This window comes from Capra hircus, chromosome 11 (assembly GCF_001704415.2).
Source record: "Capra hircus breed San Clemente chromosome 11, ASM170441v1, whole genome shotgun sequence".
Classification (NCBI taxonomy): Eukaryota; Metazoa; Chordata; class Mammalia; order Artiodactyla; family Bovidae; genus Capra; species Capra hircus.
In genome coordinates, this window is record NC_030818.1 from 68,683,684 (window position 1) to 68,700,761 (window position 17,078).

A 17,078-nucleotide genomic window follows, 5' to 3' on the forward strand; every position below is an offset into this window, starting at 1 on the left:
CCTAAAGCAATACCCGTGAATAGAGGTTCCCAACTCCTGTGCTCTGATAATCCACCAGCATGAGCAAGGTCACCTACCCTCTTCCTCTCATTCTCATGGCAGGACTTGTGGGGTAGAGGGGTGCTCTGTCTTTGGGACATCCCATCACTTGGCCATGACACAGTGAGCAGCTGCCTTCCAACTTTCCAACCGCTGGTCATTCCCCACCTCCTAGCTATCCTGCCCAAGCACCTGGGTCCCACCCAAGTTCACGGTCCAAGTCCACTTTCCCTGACAAAAGCGTGCGGGAGTTTTCAGATGCCTGTGTGTTCAGTTTGACAGGTACAATCATTGCAGAAGTGTTGCGACACTTCAGGTATGTAGTGCTTAGGTGTGTAGGAATCAGGTAGTGCTGATTCCTGCCCAAGAGCTGGCGTCACAGCCTGGGTGCCACTGCAGGCAGTCAGCCACATCCAGGCAGAACTGCCTCTTAGTGATGAACCAGGGGAAGCAGGTGATGGCCTCTGGGGACAGCTCTGAGTCCCAAGGGAGTGGAGTCTTTCCGCACCAGCCCTGAGGCTGAAAGTTTGACGTAGGAGCCACTACCACACAGGGGTCTACTGTCGGAAGGCTGGAAACCCACGCACCTAACATAGCCTTAGGAGCTTGGGAGTTCTGCACAAGTGGCTCGTGCACCAGATTCAGGGCGATCATATCGGACTTGAGTTCTAAAACTTGGTGATCTGATCTCCCTTCCCCAGTGTGGAAGGGGTTGGAGGCAGGGAACCACTCACCGTGTCTGGAGGTAGCTGGTACTCAGGCTGGAGATTGGGAACACTGCTGAATTTACTTAGAAGCAGAACAGCTTCAGTGGTTAGAGCATCACCTCTGGAGCCAGCTGGCTGGCTTCAAATTCTAGACCTGTCACTGGCTCACTTACTAGCTATGTTCCTTGGGCAACTTATTGGCCTCTACGTGCATCGGTTTCCATATAAAATGGAGATAACAGTAACATGTGTATGGTTTATATGAGGATATAAATGTGTTGATACATGTAAGTGCTTAGAGCAGTACCTGACTCTGAGGAAGCCCCTGTAAGTCTTTGCGGTCACTCTGTAGAGTCCAGAACCAAGCAGAGACGCTAAAGGTTGGTAAAACCAGCGACGCAAAACCACAACTTATGATAACGGAGTTCAGAGCCAAGAACTGGTAAGGCAAAAGAGTGCTGGGGCAGGCAGGCAAGCCAGGACAACCCAGGCTGAGTGCCCAGGATGGGTCTCTTGCTCAGCCCCACACATTTCCCCCACGTGGAGACTTGAACCAGCTCTGCGTGACAGATATACTGGAGAGATACTCTGATAAATAGGGTCTCCTGTAATGAGTCCGTGAGCTGAAAGGAAATGCCATAGTTTGTCTCATCCATTCTCCGGCAGCTCAGCATCTTTTTCCTAAACCCTACCAAAGTGAACAAGACTCCCACCTCATGCTTCAAATAAGCTATAGAAAAGGAGAACTGTCCCCAGGTGACCATCCGGCAGTGTTCTAGCAAGTACGCCAGTGCCAATGTGTGACTACCTTCTCCAGAGGTCCCTTACAGCCACTTTGCAGAGACCGGGCCATACTGTATGTGGTTAGCTGTGGTCAGTCAGCACCTTCCAAAGCCCACAGCACCCTGGAGTCAGGACAGGGCAGTGTGGTTGGGGGTGAGGACGAGAGGCAGGGTGCCTCACCTACTCTGCTGGTTCACCCCTAGCCCCGGGCGCTCAGTCACATGACCTCTTGTCTTTGTAGCCGAGGACTGCCAACAGCTCATCAAACTGCCCAAGGTGAAGTGCTTACGCAATAATGAGCGGCAAGGTAGGTCTGCACTGTTGAGTGGGCCCGGGGCAGGGAGTGGGGACATGTTTGGGTATGTGTTCAGGGTTGTCTCCTTGGATGATGGAGCAACGGGGGCACTTCCTCGGCCAACTGTCCCTCCTGCAGGTTTGGTGCGGTCCCGGATCCGAGGTGCTGACATCGCCCAGGGCACCACCCTGACTTTCCTCGACAGCCACTGTGAAGTGAACAGGGACTGGCTCCAGCCCCTGCTGCACAGGGTCAAAGAGGTGAGCGAGGCGTGCTCCGTGTCCCCCTTTCTCCAGCGCAGCGCTTCATATGTACCCACAGTCCCTTGGGAAGTGGAGCGGGGAGCAGATTGCAGTGCCCATTTTATAGATGAAGAGATTGAGGGAGAGCGGCCTGCCTGGGGTCACGCAGCAGACAGTGATGGAACAAAGCCCAGGATGTCTTCTTTACCTCTCAGTGTCACCTACCGCAGGCCTGCAGGTGGGGCACCAACAGCTGGAAAATGACGCACGCAGCTTCCTGGGCAAGAGAACGGCCCGAATCAATTTTTCCCAGATGTTAGAAGGTTCCAGGAACGGAGCCCTGATGCGTGCCATTTGTGAAAAGGAGGCAGAAGAATTAACAGGGCCTTGTCACCCAGTTCCTGAGGCCCCCATTGTACCTCCAGCCATGTCACTTTCACCCAAAGACCAAGACACAGGGGGCTAGATGCCAAGAGACCTGAATTCCTTGCCTCTGTCTGCTGTTATGTTATTCTAGAATTCTGCTTCCTCTCTCTGTGTCTTTTATTCCTCTTGAAAGTGAAAAAAAATTTTTTTAATTCTCCCATCAATATTTTATATCCCCCGAAATCTATCCACCCTCCACCCCTATCTACAGAAGGCCCTGCATTTTTAGATGCCAGTGTCTGTGACTGGCATTCATGCTGCTCATTTTCCTCCTGAGTTACTGACTCTGCAGCTGCTCTGTGAAGTGGGAGGCCAGGTATTTTTTAACATATACATTTCACAGATGAGGGTACGGCTTCAGGGACAATGATATAACTTGGACTGATATTCCCTAGCTGGTACCACCAGCTCTGAGACCTTCAGTGTCGCCTCAACAGCATCTCCTTTGTGCTTTGTGCTGTGGTTATTTCCCTTCTCGCTCTTCGAGGTGACCCCTTGACTCCTACCTGCAAAGTGACAGTGTCAGGCAATGGAAGAACTGAGACACGTGAACTGCTAAGAAATCCCTTCCAACTTTGTTCATCCGATGAGAGAACCTAGCTGGATGTACAGAGTTCTTACACATGAGCCTGGATGTTACAACCCATCCCATGGCCACTTTCCTTAAAGTTGGGAGGGCTCATATACATGTGTGATGGTGAAGAGGTCTGGATGGAGACACGGTAGGTTATGAGCAGACCAGTCTATCGAGGGGCCTCACCAGGCACTGGAGGCCCTTCTGAGCTCTCCCTCCCTTGTGCTCCATGTGTAAATGCAGCCAGCCTCCCGGGTCTAATACTCTTCCAAAGTTGGGCTGTTCTCTCCCGCTGACTGTGCCCCGACATTCCCAGTGCTTCATCTCCCACCAAGTCCTTCCCTTCCTCTTCACCGCCCCTTGCTCTCCAGGGCCTCATCCATGTCTCCTCTCCTCCAGGAAGCCTTTTCTGACTGTGTGGCCAGCTAGGATCACTCCCAGAAAGAATTGTCCATTTGGCCCCACCATTTCCTTTTCTGGGTTTAGCTCTCTGTCTCTTCTAACAGATTGCAAACCCAAAGAAGGCACCAGTCACCTCCTGGTGGTTCTAGAGTAAGGAATGATACAAGAAATGTTTGGAATGATAACAAGAAACTAGATGCAGTGGGAAGTGATACACTTGGAACAGGAGGAAAATGTGCTTGCTTTCTGACTGTAAATTAATGAACGGGTATTTATTGAACACTTGTTTTGGGCAGGGTTTTGAGGAAGAATTGGGGATGGAGCACTTAAAAGGAATTCACATCCTGCTTTAGTTCCCCAATCCAGAAGCTCTTCAAACCATGTTGTTTAGGGTTGTTATGGAGACTTCTTTATGTAGTTGAGCTCAGTCTCTCCTCTCCTTGGGGGTGGAAAGAAGGGAGGTCAATGGGAAAAGAAATGTGAGAGGGCTGGGGGTGGGGCTGAAGTTTCCAGCCCTTTAATCACAGGGCTGGTTCCTCTAGAAACCAGCCTCCGTCTTCAGAGAGTCACCTCATTAGTATAAATTTAGATATAATGAAAGAGGCTCATTATGAGAAGAAAAGATGTTCCTGTCATCCCAAGTGAAAGTGAAAGTGTTAGCTGCTCAGTCCGACTGTTTGCGACCCCATGAACTATAGCTTCTGTCTGGATTTCTGTAGCTTGCTGAAATTCCTCAGGCAAGAATACTGAGGGGGTTGCCATTCCCTTTTCCAGGGGATATTCCCAACCCAAGGATCAAATCCAGGTCTCCTGCAGGCAGATTCTTTAACTTCTGAGTCACCAGGGAAGTCCCTCCTGTCACCCCAATTAGTTAAGAACTTCCAAGAGTTTTAAGAGGAACAAAGGCCAAATATATTTATTATTATATCACAGCACAGTGTATATTGCATTTTATTTATCCACTTATCTACTAATGGACATTTGGGTTGTTTCTGCCTTCTCACTATTGTGAATAACGCTGCTGCAAACATTCATGTGCAAGGTTTCCCCTGAGCACCTGCTTTCAGTTCTTTAGGGGACATACCAAGGAGTGGAATTCCTGGGATGGTGGTGATTCAGCGTGGGATCTGTAGGGCCCTCCAAGCTGATGTGTCCCTGCAGGATGCCATCCTCAGGCAGCCTTAATGAACCTGGAGGCCCTTCCCTTCCCTGTGGCTCTGAGTCCACTTCAGAAGCCCTCTTTGAAAAATGTCCTCTTGTACATCCCTGGCCAGCTTCACCTGCACAGCCGTCCTCCTGTAGAAGTCATACAGCCCCAGGAGTGAGCTCAGCTCCCAGGGCCGAGCTCCCAGTCCCCATCGCTGTCTGACCTAACGCTTTCATAGTGGAGGACTGCTCAGACAAACCCTGACTGTGGTCCCGCCCTGCCCCTGCAGACCCCGACTCTTGATGATGAAACGGTTCTGCTGAGACACCCCTTTCCGGATGGGGAGTGTGGGTGTGTGTCAGCCTCTGTTTCCATGTCTTTGGATGTGTCTCATCTCAGAGTAAGACGTGATTTGATCTTGTGAGTGCAAGTGGAAATTTTCAGCTGTAATTGGAGTTTTGGATTTTCGAAAATAGAGATAAGAGAGAGGCTGGGCTTGAGCTGTCAGAAGCTGTCCTCAGCTGGTGTTTTCTACATGGAAAATCTCCTTGATTTCCCTTCCTTCTCTTCAATTACTTGATGATACTTGAAGCAAGCACCACGTTGTTGGGTGTCTTTAAACAGAGTCTTCTTCCCTCTTCTCCTTATCTACATATTCCTTTAGTAGGAAAAAAAAGCTTTTAAGAAATTTCCATCCCAATAGCATTTGGCAAGTTGATATAAATAATGGCTTACATAAGCTTCAAAGCCCTTTCCCATGCTTTCCTCTCTTGTTTTCTTCCAAAAGCCCTGTGAGGATGGCAGGATAGTTTTGCACATTATAGATTGTTTTTGCTTCATAGATGAAGAAGCAGAGTTCCTCAGAGTTGCTGCTTTGCTTTAAGGTCAAATGTATTCGGCATGGCAGAACCAGAATAGGAACCCAGGTCTCTGGCCCTGCTCCTGCTCCCCCATCCCTCCCTCCAGGCTAACAGAGACCCCACACTGTCATCCTCTGCTCTCCTGTGCACCACCTTCCCCAGACAGCAGAGTCTTAATCATCTTTGTGCCAACCACAGTCCCTAACCCATAGTAGGTGCTCTAGTAATGCAATGCAATGAGTGAACGGTCATCTCTGGAAGTCTCTTGACTGCCCATTCACAATGTGGTTTTAATTATGGTGGAGAAAGAAGACACATAACTGTAGGGGTGATTGATGGCCATCGGCTCTCAGTGGGGGTGGGAGGTGGGCTTGGATTTGTGTGGGGGAGAGGACAGGGCCCTGTTCTGGATCTATCAGGCATTCCATCAGATGCTGCTGGAGCTTACCTGTGGACCTAGCCTTGAAGATACAGCCAACTAGGCACACAGGCAGGAGCCTGCGGGGATCTGGGCATCTTTATGGAGAGTACATCCATCTCTGGAGAAGGCAATGGCACCCCACTCCAGTTCTCTTGCCTGGACTATCCCATGGACAGAGGAGCCTGGTAGGCTGCAGTCCATGGGGTTGTGAAGACTCGGACACGACCGAGCAACTTTACTTTCACTTTTCACTTTCATGCATTGGAGAAGGAAATGGCAACCCACTCCAGTGTTCTTACCTGGAGAATCTCAGGGACGGGGGAGCCTGATGGGCTGCTGTCTATGGGGTCGCACAGTGTGGGACATGACTGAAGTGACTTGGCAGCAGGAGCAGCATCCATCTCTGAGCCTACAGAAGGCGAGGCCATGTTGCTCAGCCATAATTGGCCCACCTGCTCTGTCTCCAGCCACTGACAGTGTCCTCAGAGGGAGTTCATAGCTGCCCTCTTTCACTCAGTGCCAACTGAACACCTGCTGCCCAGCAGGCTCTGGACTGGGGGGGTGGGCAGGGGCTGCTGAGGAATGCAAAAATGGAGCAGATGAGACCCCTGAGGTCATTCAAGAAGCTTGTGTCCTGGCTTTAAGAGGTCATGTCTAACATCCCCTGCAGCCCCCTCTTAAGGTCTTGGCTCCACACATCTCTTAGCCCCAAACATCCCTCTCTGCCTAACTGGCCCTCCATTGTGTCTGAACCAAGAAGTTGCCACAGCTAAGTTGTGATGGGAATAATGGATAGAAATGCTCTGAGAGAGCTTCCCAGGTGGCGCTAGTGGTGAAGAACCTCCCTGCCAGTGCAGGAGATGTGAGAGATGCAAGTTTGATCCCTGGGTCGGAAGATCCCCTGAAGGTGGGCCTGGCGGCTTACTCCAGTCTTCTTGCCTGGAGAACCCCGTGGACAGAGGAACCTGACAGGTTACGGTTCATAGGGTCACAAAGAGTCAGACATGACTGAACCGACCTGGCACGCATGCAAGCAGAAACCCTCAGGACTCATAGGAGAGTACCCAAGAGCCTATCGTAGCCCCAGAGGCTGTGCCCGTGGGTGGCTTCTGGGGAAGTCTGTGGCCGGAGTAAGCAACCCGCATTTTATTTTGCATTTCACTTTCCAAATATTGAGGAGAAAGTTTTAAAAAAACAAAACAGGATTTCAGTTTGGGGTTTCTAAGACCACCCTCACGTTCAATAATCCACTAGACACTCATGGTTGCTGTGTGTTACCACAGAAGGGTATGGATTAAAATCAGCAGCAGGAAAAGGTGCATAGGGACAGTTCCAGGTGTGATCATCCTAGAGCTGGTGTGTGGGCAGCACTTGCTTCCTGCCGCCAGCACGTGTGTCAGCACGCATGGAGAACTGCCACACAGGGAAGCCCACCTCAGCCTTGGTGTCCAGGGTTTTTATTGGAGGTCAGCCGTGTAGACGTGACTGATCACTGCCACGGTCTCCATGCCCCTCCAGAGGTTAAATTGAGTTGGTACCACATGGCCCAAGGCTCTCACCGCAAATCTCCTTGTCAGCAGAGTCTGATATAGCCCAGGGCTCCCAGGTAAACAGAGACACTTATAAGCAGAACAAGTCAAGGGCTTAGAAGATACCTCTCAGGGGTTGGGTAAGGGCTAAGGCAAGGGCTAAGCATATCTTTAGGTCAGTCCTTTGCTGCACCAGGGCCTACCTAAGGATTCGGTGAAGCTGCAGAGGCCAAACCCAGCAGACAAAGGCAAAAAGAGGACTTTGTCAGACCCACAGAAGAAAGTCAGTTTCTGAACTTCTGAGAACATTTCAGATTTCAAGTCAGGAGTGGGTTGTGTCTCTGTGTAGATAGTGGTGTGAGTGGGAGTGGCTGTGTGTGCATGCAGTGTGTATACACACCTGGACACACAGTGGCAGTGGCCCCAGAGCAGTGTGGCAGCCAGTCAGATACGGCATTGACTGTGCTGGAAGAATCTGTGCACAGAGGGGGAAGCGATGCACCGAAAATGAGCATTTCCTTCCACGGGAGCCAGTTGGCTTCAAAGGCACCTTGTCACCGTCGGAATGAGTCCTGTATGGAAACCGAGGCTAGATTAAGTCCGTGAACATCAAGGCAGGTACTCAGTGATTCTGAGCTTAAAATAAGAAGACAGCCTCATTTAGGGGAGAGATTGAACCAGGAAATTAAATCGCTGCAAGAGAAACAGAAGTGCCTGCCCATGCTGACCAGGACAAGGAGGGGCAGAGGACTGGAAAAGTGGTACTGCCTGGCTGGTCCAGGCCTGTTGGCTCCTCCCAGCTCCTGGACTCTCATTCATCCTGCCCTTGGGGCCCAGTTTCCCCTCCTCCACATCAGTATTGGAGTGTTCACCCAGCAGTAAGGAGCCTTTTAAAACTACATGTAATGCCTTGATGGCCCCTGAGAACCAATAGATTTGTCTTGCAGATTTTGAAACTATCCCCTTGATGACTTTGATGCTTATCAGCAGGGTAGCCTGGGGGAAAGAGCAAGTGCTGAGGCTGGAAAGCTAGATTGCTGTTTAGTTGCTAAATTGTGGTAGACTCTTTTGTGACCCCATGGACTGTAGCCCGCCAGGCTCCTCTGTCCATGGGATTTCCCAGGCAAGAATACTGGAGTGCGTTGCCATTTCCTTCTCCAGGGGATCTTCGAGACCCAGAGATTGAACCCGCATCTCCTACAGTGTGGCAGGTGGATTCTTTACCACTGAGCCACCTGGGAAACCCAGCAGAAACTAGATTCGGCCTATTATTGACGGTCTTGGATGCTGGGCTAAGGAGTTTGAACCTTATTTTCAAGGCAGTTCAGGTTTTTAGCTGTTGAGCTGCAGAGTGAGATTTGAAAGTCAAGTGTGTCAGCCACCTGTAGAATGACAGGGGAAGAGGTGAGAAGGGGGAGGGGGAGGGCCAGGAGTTCATTGCTATTGCCTATACTCCAGGGGTGAGGGGATAAACAGAGAGGTTCCATTCAGAAGAGCAGTTTTAGAATTACAGTCAGCAGGGTTGATCCAGTTGATGGGCAGAGGTGGGGCTTCTTAAGTTAGTGCTGGAGAGGAAGGGGGACGTGTTGACAGAAGTAGGCAACCAAGGGAGGGAACGTGTGCGGGGAGGCTGGTGAAGGTGCCCCTGCGGTGCTGTGTGAATCTGCACGGAGGGGCGGCTGGTGTACTAGATCTGCTGAGTCGGGAAGTGAGGAGCAATATAGGGGCTGAAGTTACAGATTCGAGTATCACAGGTGACAAGTGAAGTTAAGAATCTCTGGAAACGCTATTCTCAACTTGCCCATGAACCATAGGCATAGAAAGTTAAGTACTGGGAAATTCCCACTGTGAGGGGAGCTGTTGAGGTCACCTTCCCAGCTGACTGTGTCCACTGCCTCCTGAGAGCCCCGTGACACTGAAGGGCCCCCTTGTTCCTGACGTCCCTTTCCTCAGTGAGCAGCACACTCCAGCCAGCCTCCCCGTGTCCCCACCATGCCTACATGGCCACGAGAAGGCACTCAGGAGTAAAGGAAAGTGTCTGGTGGCCCACTTTATACATGAGAAATGTTGAAATGCAGAGAGGGAAGTGCTTGGTCAAGGCCCTGAAACCAGTCTCCGGCTCTCCCCAACCCTACCCACCCCCCTATCCCAGGCCTGCCTCCCTGATGCCACAATCTGAGTGAAGGCCTTCTGTTTTCCAGGACTACACACGGGTGGTGTGCCCCGTGATTGACATTATTCACCTGGACACCTTCAACTACATTGAGTCGGCCTCAGAGCTCAGAGGGGGTGAGTGGGACTAGCCAATGCCCTCGCCCAGAGGGACTTTTTTCTCCTAGTCATTGCTGCCAAGGGAGAGGGAGGAAAGGTCTCCTAGTGGTTTTTCTGGAGCCTCCAGTCCTGCATCCTGTAATGTCAGTAGCTGCAGGGTGGCCCTGATCACGGGGACTGTGCATGGAAGGATTGGAGAAGGGGCAGGTCACCCCAGGGCCTGAGGATGGGAGGGAAGCAGGGCCCCCCTCCGCGCCACCTTGTAGGGCCTGCATTGTTCTGACACCTCAGCACTGGGTGCCTCTCTCTCCTTGAGGCCCACCACAGTTGTGCCCAGGGCTGACAGCTGGCTCCCAAAGACCGATCGGGGGTGATTCAACCCCTCACAGACCTCCTGCTTACACCTCCACTCCCAAGACTCATAGCCAAGGGCCACACTCTGGAACTGTCCATCATGTCCCCCTTGGGTACCACTCTTGGGGTCTCTTAACTCCCACTCTGTAGCCTCTGCCCTTCTTCCCTAAGTCCACCCAGCAGAGAAGGCTCAGAGAGGCAGGAGGGGCTGGAGAAAGAGAAGAAGCCGTGGAAGGGAAATCAGGCAGCTCTGTTGCCAACCAGCCTGGGTGAGACCTCTTATCCCAGGACTACCTCGGAAACTGGATATGTTCACGAGCCCGAATGAACAAGCTTTGCAGGTGCATCAGAGAGACTGAGTCAACCACGTGGATGCTGTGTTTCAGGGTTCGACTGGAGCCTGCACTTCCAATGGGAGCAGCTCACACCAGAGCAGAAGGCTCGACGCCTGGACCCCACTGAGCCCATTAGGTGAGTCAGGGGAAGGGTGGGGTGGGAAGATTCATTCCTACTTGGCCCTTCCCCTAGTCACATGCTATAGGGAAGCTGTCCAGAGGAGAGGCTCATAAGATTGGCCGGAAACCAAGAGGACCTTTTGCCAGGCCAGCGCCACTTTTGCCCTTATTTTAGGAGGTTTCTGTCCTCGTGGAGATTTCTGCTGGAGGGATGGGGGCTGGTGGAGACCTGTGCTGAGGACTGGCTCAGCATCGTTCACATCTGCCATGGTGTGCTTACGTGCATGTGCGCTAAGTTGCTTCAGTCGTGTCCGACTCTTTGCGACACTATGGACCATAACCCGTCAGACTCCTCTGTCCATGGGATTCTCCAGGCAAGAATACTGGAGTGGGTTACCATGCCCTCCTCCAGGGGATCTTTCCAACCCAGGGATCAAACCCGTGTTTCTTATGTCTCTTATGAACTCCTAAGGTGGGCTCTTTACCACTGGCGCCACCTGGCAAGCCTTGATGTACTTACACTTCCTGCTAAATGTTGGAGCGTTCCACGTGGTCCCATTTGAGCCTCTGGCAAGGGGAAAGAAGGTTCCTTAGCCTCCAGGTCCTGGATGTCAGGATTCAGCCCAGGAGGGTCGATGGGTCGTCAGCCATTGCTGTGGGTAGGGGCTGCTGTCACGGCATGGCCACTGCTGCGTGCTCACACACATGACTGCTGTGTCCCATGTGAGAACACCACAGGGGCATCAGCTCTGGGCTGCTTGTGTGGTGCTGTAGATGGCCCTGTCCTGATCTACATTCTCACCTCCAGCCCCCACTGTGACCCACAGCACAGTGGCCGGATGGCTGCCTGGGGTTCGGGCTCATCTGAGGGCTTGGCCGTCCATGTAATGGTCTCAGCATCATGTGTGTGGCCTTGATATTCCTAAGACTGGAGGGTACACGTGTCCCAGGCCTGTTGGGAACCTCCAAGCCAAAACTTATCTTTCTCCAGTGGGGCCTCAGGAGGCCAGCAAGTGCTTGAGGATGTGGCGAGAAGACCAGGGAACTAGAATTGCTCCTTCTGGAGAAATGCAGAGATGCCCTGGGCTCCTCGGGGACACTTCTGCATCTCCGGGCCTGCATAGAATAAATGTCTGATCATTCTCATTGAACTGTGTGTGTGTAAGTTGCTCAGTCGTGTCCGACTCTATGCCACCCCATGGACTGTAGCCTGCTAGACTTTTCTGTCCAAGGAATTCTCCAGGCAAAAATACTGGAATGGGTTGTCATTCCCTTCTCCAGGGGATCTTTCCAACCCAAGGATCGAACCTGGGTCATCCGCATTGCAGGCGGATTGTTTACCATCTGAGCCACCAGGGAAGCCCTCTCAATGAACTAACTAAAGTCAAATAGAGACCTAAAGGGCTGTGAACTGAGTGGTGGCAGACGGACAGTGGAGATTGGGAGAACCCTGCAGTGGAACCTCTGTCGCAAGCACCAGCCGGCCCCTCCTGCCTCCTCCAGCCTTCACGATCTGGAGTGATGCTGAGAGGGAGATGGGAGCTACGTGGCACAGCAGGTAGAGCCCTTGTTCCTCGAGGGAGAGCAGAGCCTTCTGATCATCCTGAGGGCCATGCAGCGCAGCGGTGCCCCGCGGACTCGCCACACTCCCAGAGTCACCTGATGTACAGTAGGCCGAGGCAAGGACAGGGTGGCCCTGGTTTCCCTTCTCTGTCCCCGGGGTGGGGTTCTCGGGGCCGGTTCTCTTCCTGTGGGAATGCCTCTGCTCATCAGAGGACAAGTGTTTCCAGTCGTCAGAGGACAGTAGGATGTCATGGCATCGGGAGGCCGAGCTTCTGACCTGCTCCGTATCAACTGACTGTTTGACATGAAGCTCCCTTCTCTGTCTGGACCCGCTGAATGAGGGGCCTAGTCCCAGGGGCTCGCCCTCCACCCCCAGCCCAGATACCCGTCCTTGTGTTCCTTGGGTTGTTTGACTGGATTCTGCAGCCCTTTCCTTTCCAAGTAGCTTCTTTGGAATTTCTCTCAGCAGTCAAGGAAAGGGGAGGTGGGGAGGGGCCACCAAGGAAAGAGAATGAAGATGAAGGCTGCTGCAGCAGGGCGCCACAGGCTGCATGGCTTAAACCATAGAAATGTGCTATCTTGAGTTCTGGAGACCAGAAGTCCAAGTTTGAGGTGTCAGCAGGGTGACGTCCTCCTGAGGGCCATGCCGGACCCCATCCTGGCCTTGCAGAGGGCCACTTCCTCTCTGTGTCTCCTCACCTCATCTTCTTTCTGTGCATGTCTGTCTCTGCAGCTGAGTATCTCCTTTTTTAAGGACACCAGTCCTATTGGATTGGGACCAGCCCCATGACCTCATTTTAGCTTTATCACCTCTGTGAAGACCTTTTCTCCAAAAAAGGTCACATTCTGAGGTATTGGGGGTTGCATCCACACTAAGTCGCTCCAGGCATGTCTGACTCTTTGCGACCTTGTGGACTGTATAGCCCACCAGGTTCCTCTGTCCATGGAATTCTCCAGGCAAGAATACTGGAGTAGGTTGCCATGCTTTCCTCCTGGGGTCCAGGGGGATCTTCCTGACCCAGGGATTGAACCCGCATCTCCTGCATTGGCAGGCGAGTTCTTTACCACTTTCGCTACCTGGGAAGCCCACTGGGGGTTAAGGTCCCAACACATTTTTTCAGGGCACATAATTCAACCTGTAACAGAAGGGGAAAGGGGTGGGAGGGGAGAGAGACCAGTCTCAAGAAACAGATGTGCCATTTACACTGCTGCCCCAGCCCGTCTTCTGTGCCCAGTCAGTGGCCCACAGTCCCTGCCCTCTGTTGTGGGGCTCCCAGGAGATCCCCGCTGGGCAGGGCCTGTGAGAGAGGCAGGGAAGGCTGGACTGAGCAAATTCGGAACCCCCCCCCCCCCACAGGAGGTGTGCAGATGAACGAATTAGCCTGTCTGCAGGGTCAATAGATTTACAGTCAATGGGAAGAGTCCCAGACTGTGTTCTTGTTTGGGGTAAGTGGACCATGTGTGGGTCTTTCTGAAGAAGAGCAGAAACAGGAAGAATATGGCCTCAGCGTCAGGACTGAAAGGGCAGAAGAACATGACCGTGGTCCCTCTCCCTTGACTGACCCTCTCTCTTTTCCTTCCGACTGCATAGGACTCCCATCATAGCTGGAGGGCTCTTTGTGATGGACAAATCCTGGTTCTACTACCTGGGGAAATACGACACAGACATGGACATCTGGGGCGGGGAGAACTTTGGTGAGTCTCTGGTTCTGCATCTTGGGGCCTGGCCAGGGGTCTCCGTGTCCTTGGATCACCTGGGCCTGTGATGAGGGCCAGGGAGAGGAGCAGCAGGTCACTCCTTTGGGGGAAGACCAGGTGGGGCATCAGAGGAGTGGTTGCTGGAAGTGGGGAGGAAAGGAGATTGTTTTTCCATGGGGCCACATGGACGCTGAGGACCAGGGAAACATGCCCAGAGGACCCTTAGGGGGAAGTTGAGATGCAAACGCCAGAAGGACCAAGGAAGAGCGCCAAGTCCGAGGGTGGGCTGGGGGCAGACCTGAGCTAGGAGTGCTGAACTTTGGAAATTTAGAGTTGGAAGGAGACTGGGGATAAAAGTATGAGGAAGATTGAAAGCACTGCCACTAACATCTGGATCACATCTGTTGGCTGCTCTAGGGGTATAGCCTGGGTTAATGAGGAGGGTCTGAATATTCACTGGACGGACTGATGCAGAAGCTGAAGCTCCAATACTTTGGCCATCTGATGCGAAGAGCCAACAATTGGAAAAGACCCAGATGCTGGGAAAGATTGAGGGTGAGAAGGCGACAGAGGATGAGATGGTTGGCATCACTTACTCAATGGACATGAGTTTGAGCAAGTTCCAGGGGTTAGTGAAGGACAGGGAAGCCTGACGTGCTGCAATCCATGGGGTCACAAAACATCAGACAGGACTGAGCGACTGAACAATAAGAACTGGGTGACTGCTACAGAAGCTCTGGAGGCAACTTGCCCTTACCTTTTCTTGCAAAGTGATGCAAAGTGAAGGGGATGGAGGAGCAGGGTTCCAGGCTCTAGAACTGTGCAAATGGATGGCCAGTTGTGGCCACAGTGGCATAGGGCTGCCATATACAGATACAGGAAAAAGTAGTCAGAGGCCCATTCTGTCTTGCTGATGACACTGACTGACCCTCCAGTTTCCTCATGTGTTAGAAGTGTAACACACGGGTGCGTGGGGGTTGTTGTGGAAATCCATGCAGGTACGTCTGTAAAAGCTCCAGGCACCATATGGACACAGTCCGTGTTAGTTACTGTTCCTTCCCTCCAGCAGGTGGGACCTAAGAGATGACCAGTATGTAAGCTGTACAAGGCAGGTCTGTTTGTAAGCTGTACAGACTTGGTGTGTTTGTTCTTGGCAAGCTCCGTACAGTGCCTTCTGTGAAGGAGGTTTCAGTAACTATTTGATGAATAAACCAGAGGAGAGGAAGAGTAGGAGTCTGGGATGTCAGGGCTTCCTGCTCTCTGGACACCGGGGAGCGTGTTTGGCACAGTCACCCCCCGGCCAGGGGTGTGAGCCAGGAGGATGACCCATGGGGCTCGTCCTGGCATTCAGTGGTAATGCCAGGCATTGTCCTCTGCCATTGTTTTCTCCCATCCCTGCCTCCAGGCTGCTTTATGGCTTTCTTCCTCAGTCACCAAGAGTCATTTCCCGGAAATCTATGGCTGTTGGCCTGACCAACTGCATCTGTTCTCCCAAACCGGGCCGTGTAGAGAAATCCATCAGAAAAATCCGTCTTCTGCCATATGGGGGCCAGATTGGAAACTCCACAAACAAAGAAGAAAATCCCAGCTCCTACAAACCAAATATCCTGCCTGGGACTCAGTCCTGGGATCCCATGAGGGTCTTTGGAGTAGAGTTTGAGGTGGGATCTCCCTGCATCAGCCCAGGAGAACTTGGAGCCAGGTACACCCTTGGTGTTCTCAAAGGGGACGAGATCTTTCTCTCTCTGAACAGAGCCCATCAGATGTCCTGATGTTCACAGTACCTCTCATGATTCTTCGTGGTGTGCTCTAGCCTTTCTTCCCATTCACGGAATCCTTTCTACAGCTCTTTTGCTAGATAGCAGTCATCCAGTGTCCGCTCGAATGCTGCTTATGATGATGTGCTTGCTGCTTCATAATCTGGCAAGTTCTGTCATTGAGAATGTTTGTGTTGAATTGTTAGTAAATCTTCTAGGTCAAACCAAAGCCCCGCTTCCATCTGTTGGGCCTTGTTCTGCCCTGTGGACCCTCACAAAGTGTGTGTGGTCCTTCCTTACCATGGCAGCCGTGTGTAGATGCAGGCAGCATGTTATTTTCAATGATGTCACATTCTGGTCCAACCTACCGCTGCGTCTGCGCTAAGTCGCTTCAGCCATGTCTGACTCTGTGTGACGCTATGGACTGTAGCCCACCAGATTCTTCTGTCCATGGGAATCTCCAGGCAAGAATACTGGGGTGGATTGCCATGCCCTCCTCCAGGGGATCTTCTCAACCCAGGGATGGAACCTGCATCCCTTATGTCTCCTGCCCTCGCAGACAGATTCTTTACTACTAGTGCCACCTGGGAAGCCCCAGCCACCAGTACCATCTCTTTATAGCAATGTTGGCACACATCTACTCACATCCAGGGTGATCCCCTCTAGTTGGCTTCCCAGTGGCCTGGCATTAACAAGTGTTGGTTGGAACAAGAAAGTAGAGAGAGACTTCAGGGGAGATGTGGGAGAGACATTTTATAATCATCACAAAATGTTTTAAACCACAAAAAAAAAAAAGAACCCTGCAGACAGCTATCACAGGAAATATTGTTTTCTCCAATTCCAACATTCCATTTGTTAGAGCCAGCTCCTAGCACTTTGAAAGTCATTTCTGGACATTTTTTTTTAAGAGCATTTTACATGCCAGAAAAAGCAATGCTTTTTTTTTTTATTTTTAAGAAAAATTGAAGTATAGTTCATTTACAATACTGTGTTAGTTTTAGGTATACAGCAAAGTGGTTCAGTTATACGTAGACCTATAGATTCTTTTTCAGATTCTTTTCCATTATAGCTTACTGTAAGATATTGAATATAGTTCCCTGTGTTATATGGTAGGTCCTTTTTGGCTATCTATTTCATATATGGTCATGTATAGATATTAATCTCAAATTCCTAATTTATCCTTCCCCCACCCTCCACTTTCCCCTTTGTTAACCATAAGTTTGTTTTCTATGTTTGTGAATCAGTTTCTGTTTTGTAAATAAGTTCATTTGTATAGTTTTCTTAGATTCCACATCTATGATATGTGGTCATATGATATTTGTCTTTTGCTGTCTGACATTTCATTTAGTATGTTAATCGGTAGATCCATTCATGCTGCAAAAATGGCATTATTTCATTCTATTTTTATGGCTTAGTAATATTCCATTATGTGTATATATATCTATCTATCTCTATCTATATATAGATGTATATACATATATGCGCCACGTCTTCTTTGTCCGTTTGTCTGTTGATGGCATTTACTTTGTTTTCATGTCTTGAATATTGTGAATAG

General features: G+C 51.1%; 1 protein-coding gene across 1 annotated transcript in view; it reads left to right on the forward strand.

Moving 5' to 3' along the window:
• Positions 1 to 17,078, forward strand: part of GALNT14 (polypeptide N-acetylgalactosaminyltransferase 14) — a 219,930-nt gene that overhangs the window by 175,887 nt on the left and 26,965 nt on the right. Inside the window, exons 5-9 of the mRNA XM_018055469.1 lie at positions 1,771 to 1,836; positions 1,963 to 2,084; positions 9,627 to 9,714; positions 10,437 to 10,521; positions 13,660 to 13,763. Coding sequence (XP_017910958.1) covers positions 1,771 to 1,836; positions 1,963 to 2,084; positions 9,627 to 9,714; positions 10,437 to 10,521; positions 13,660 to 13,763 — 465 coding nt within the window. The remainder of the gene's footprint in view (positions 1 to 1,770; positions 1,837 to 1,962; positions 2,085 to 9,626; positions 9,715 to 10,436; positions 10,522 to 13,659; positions 13,764 to 17,078) is intronic.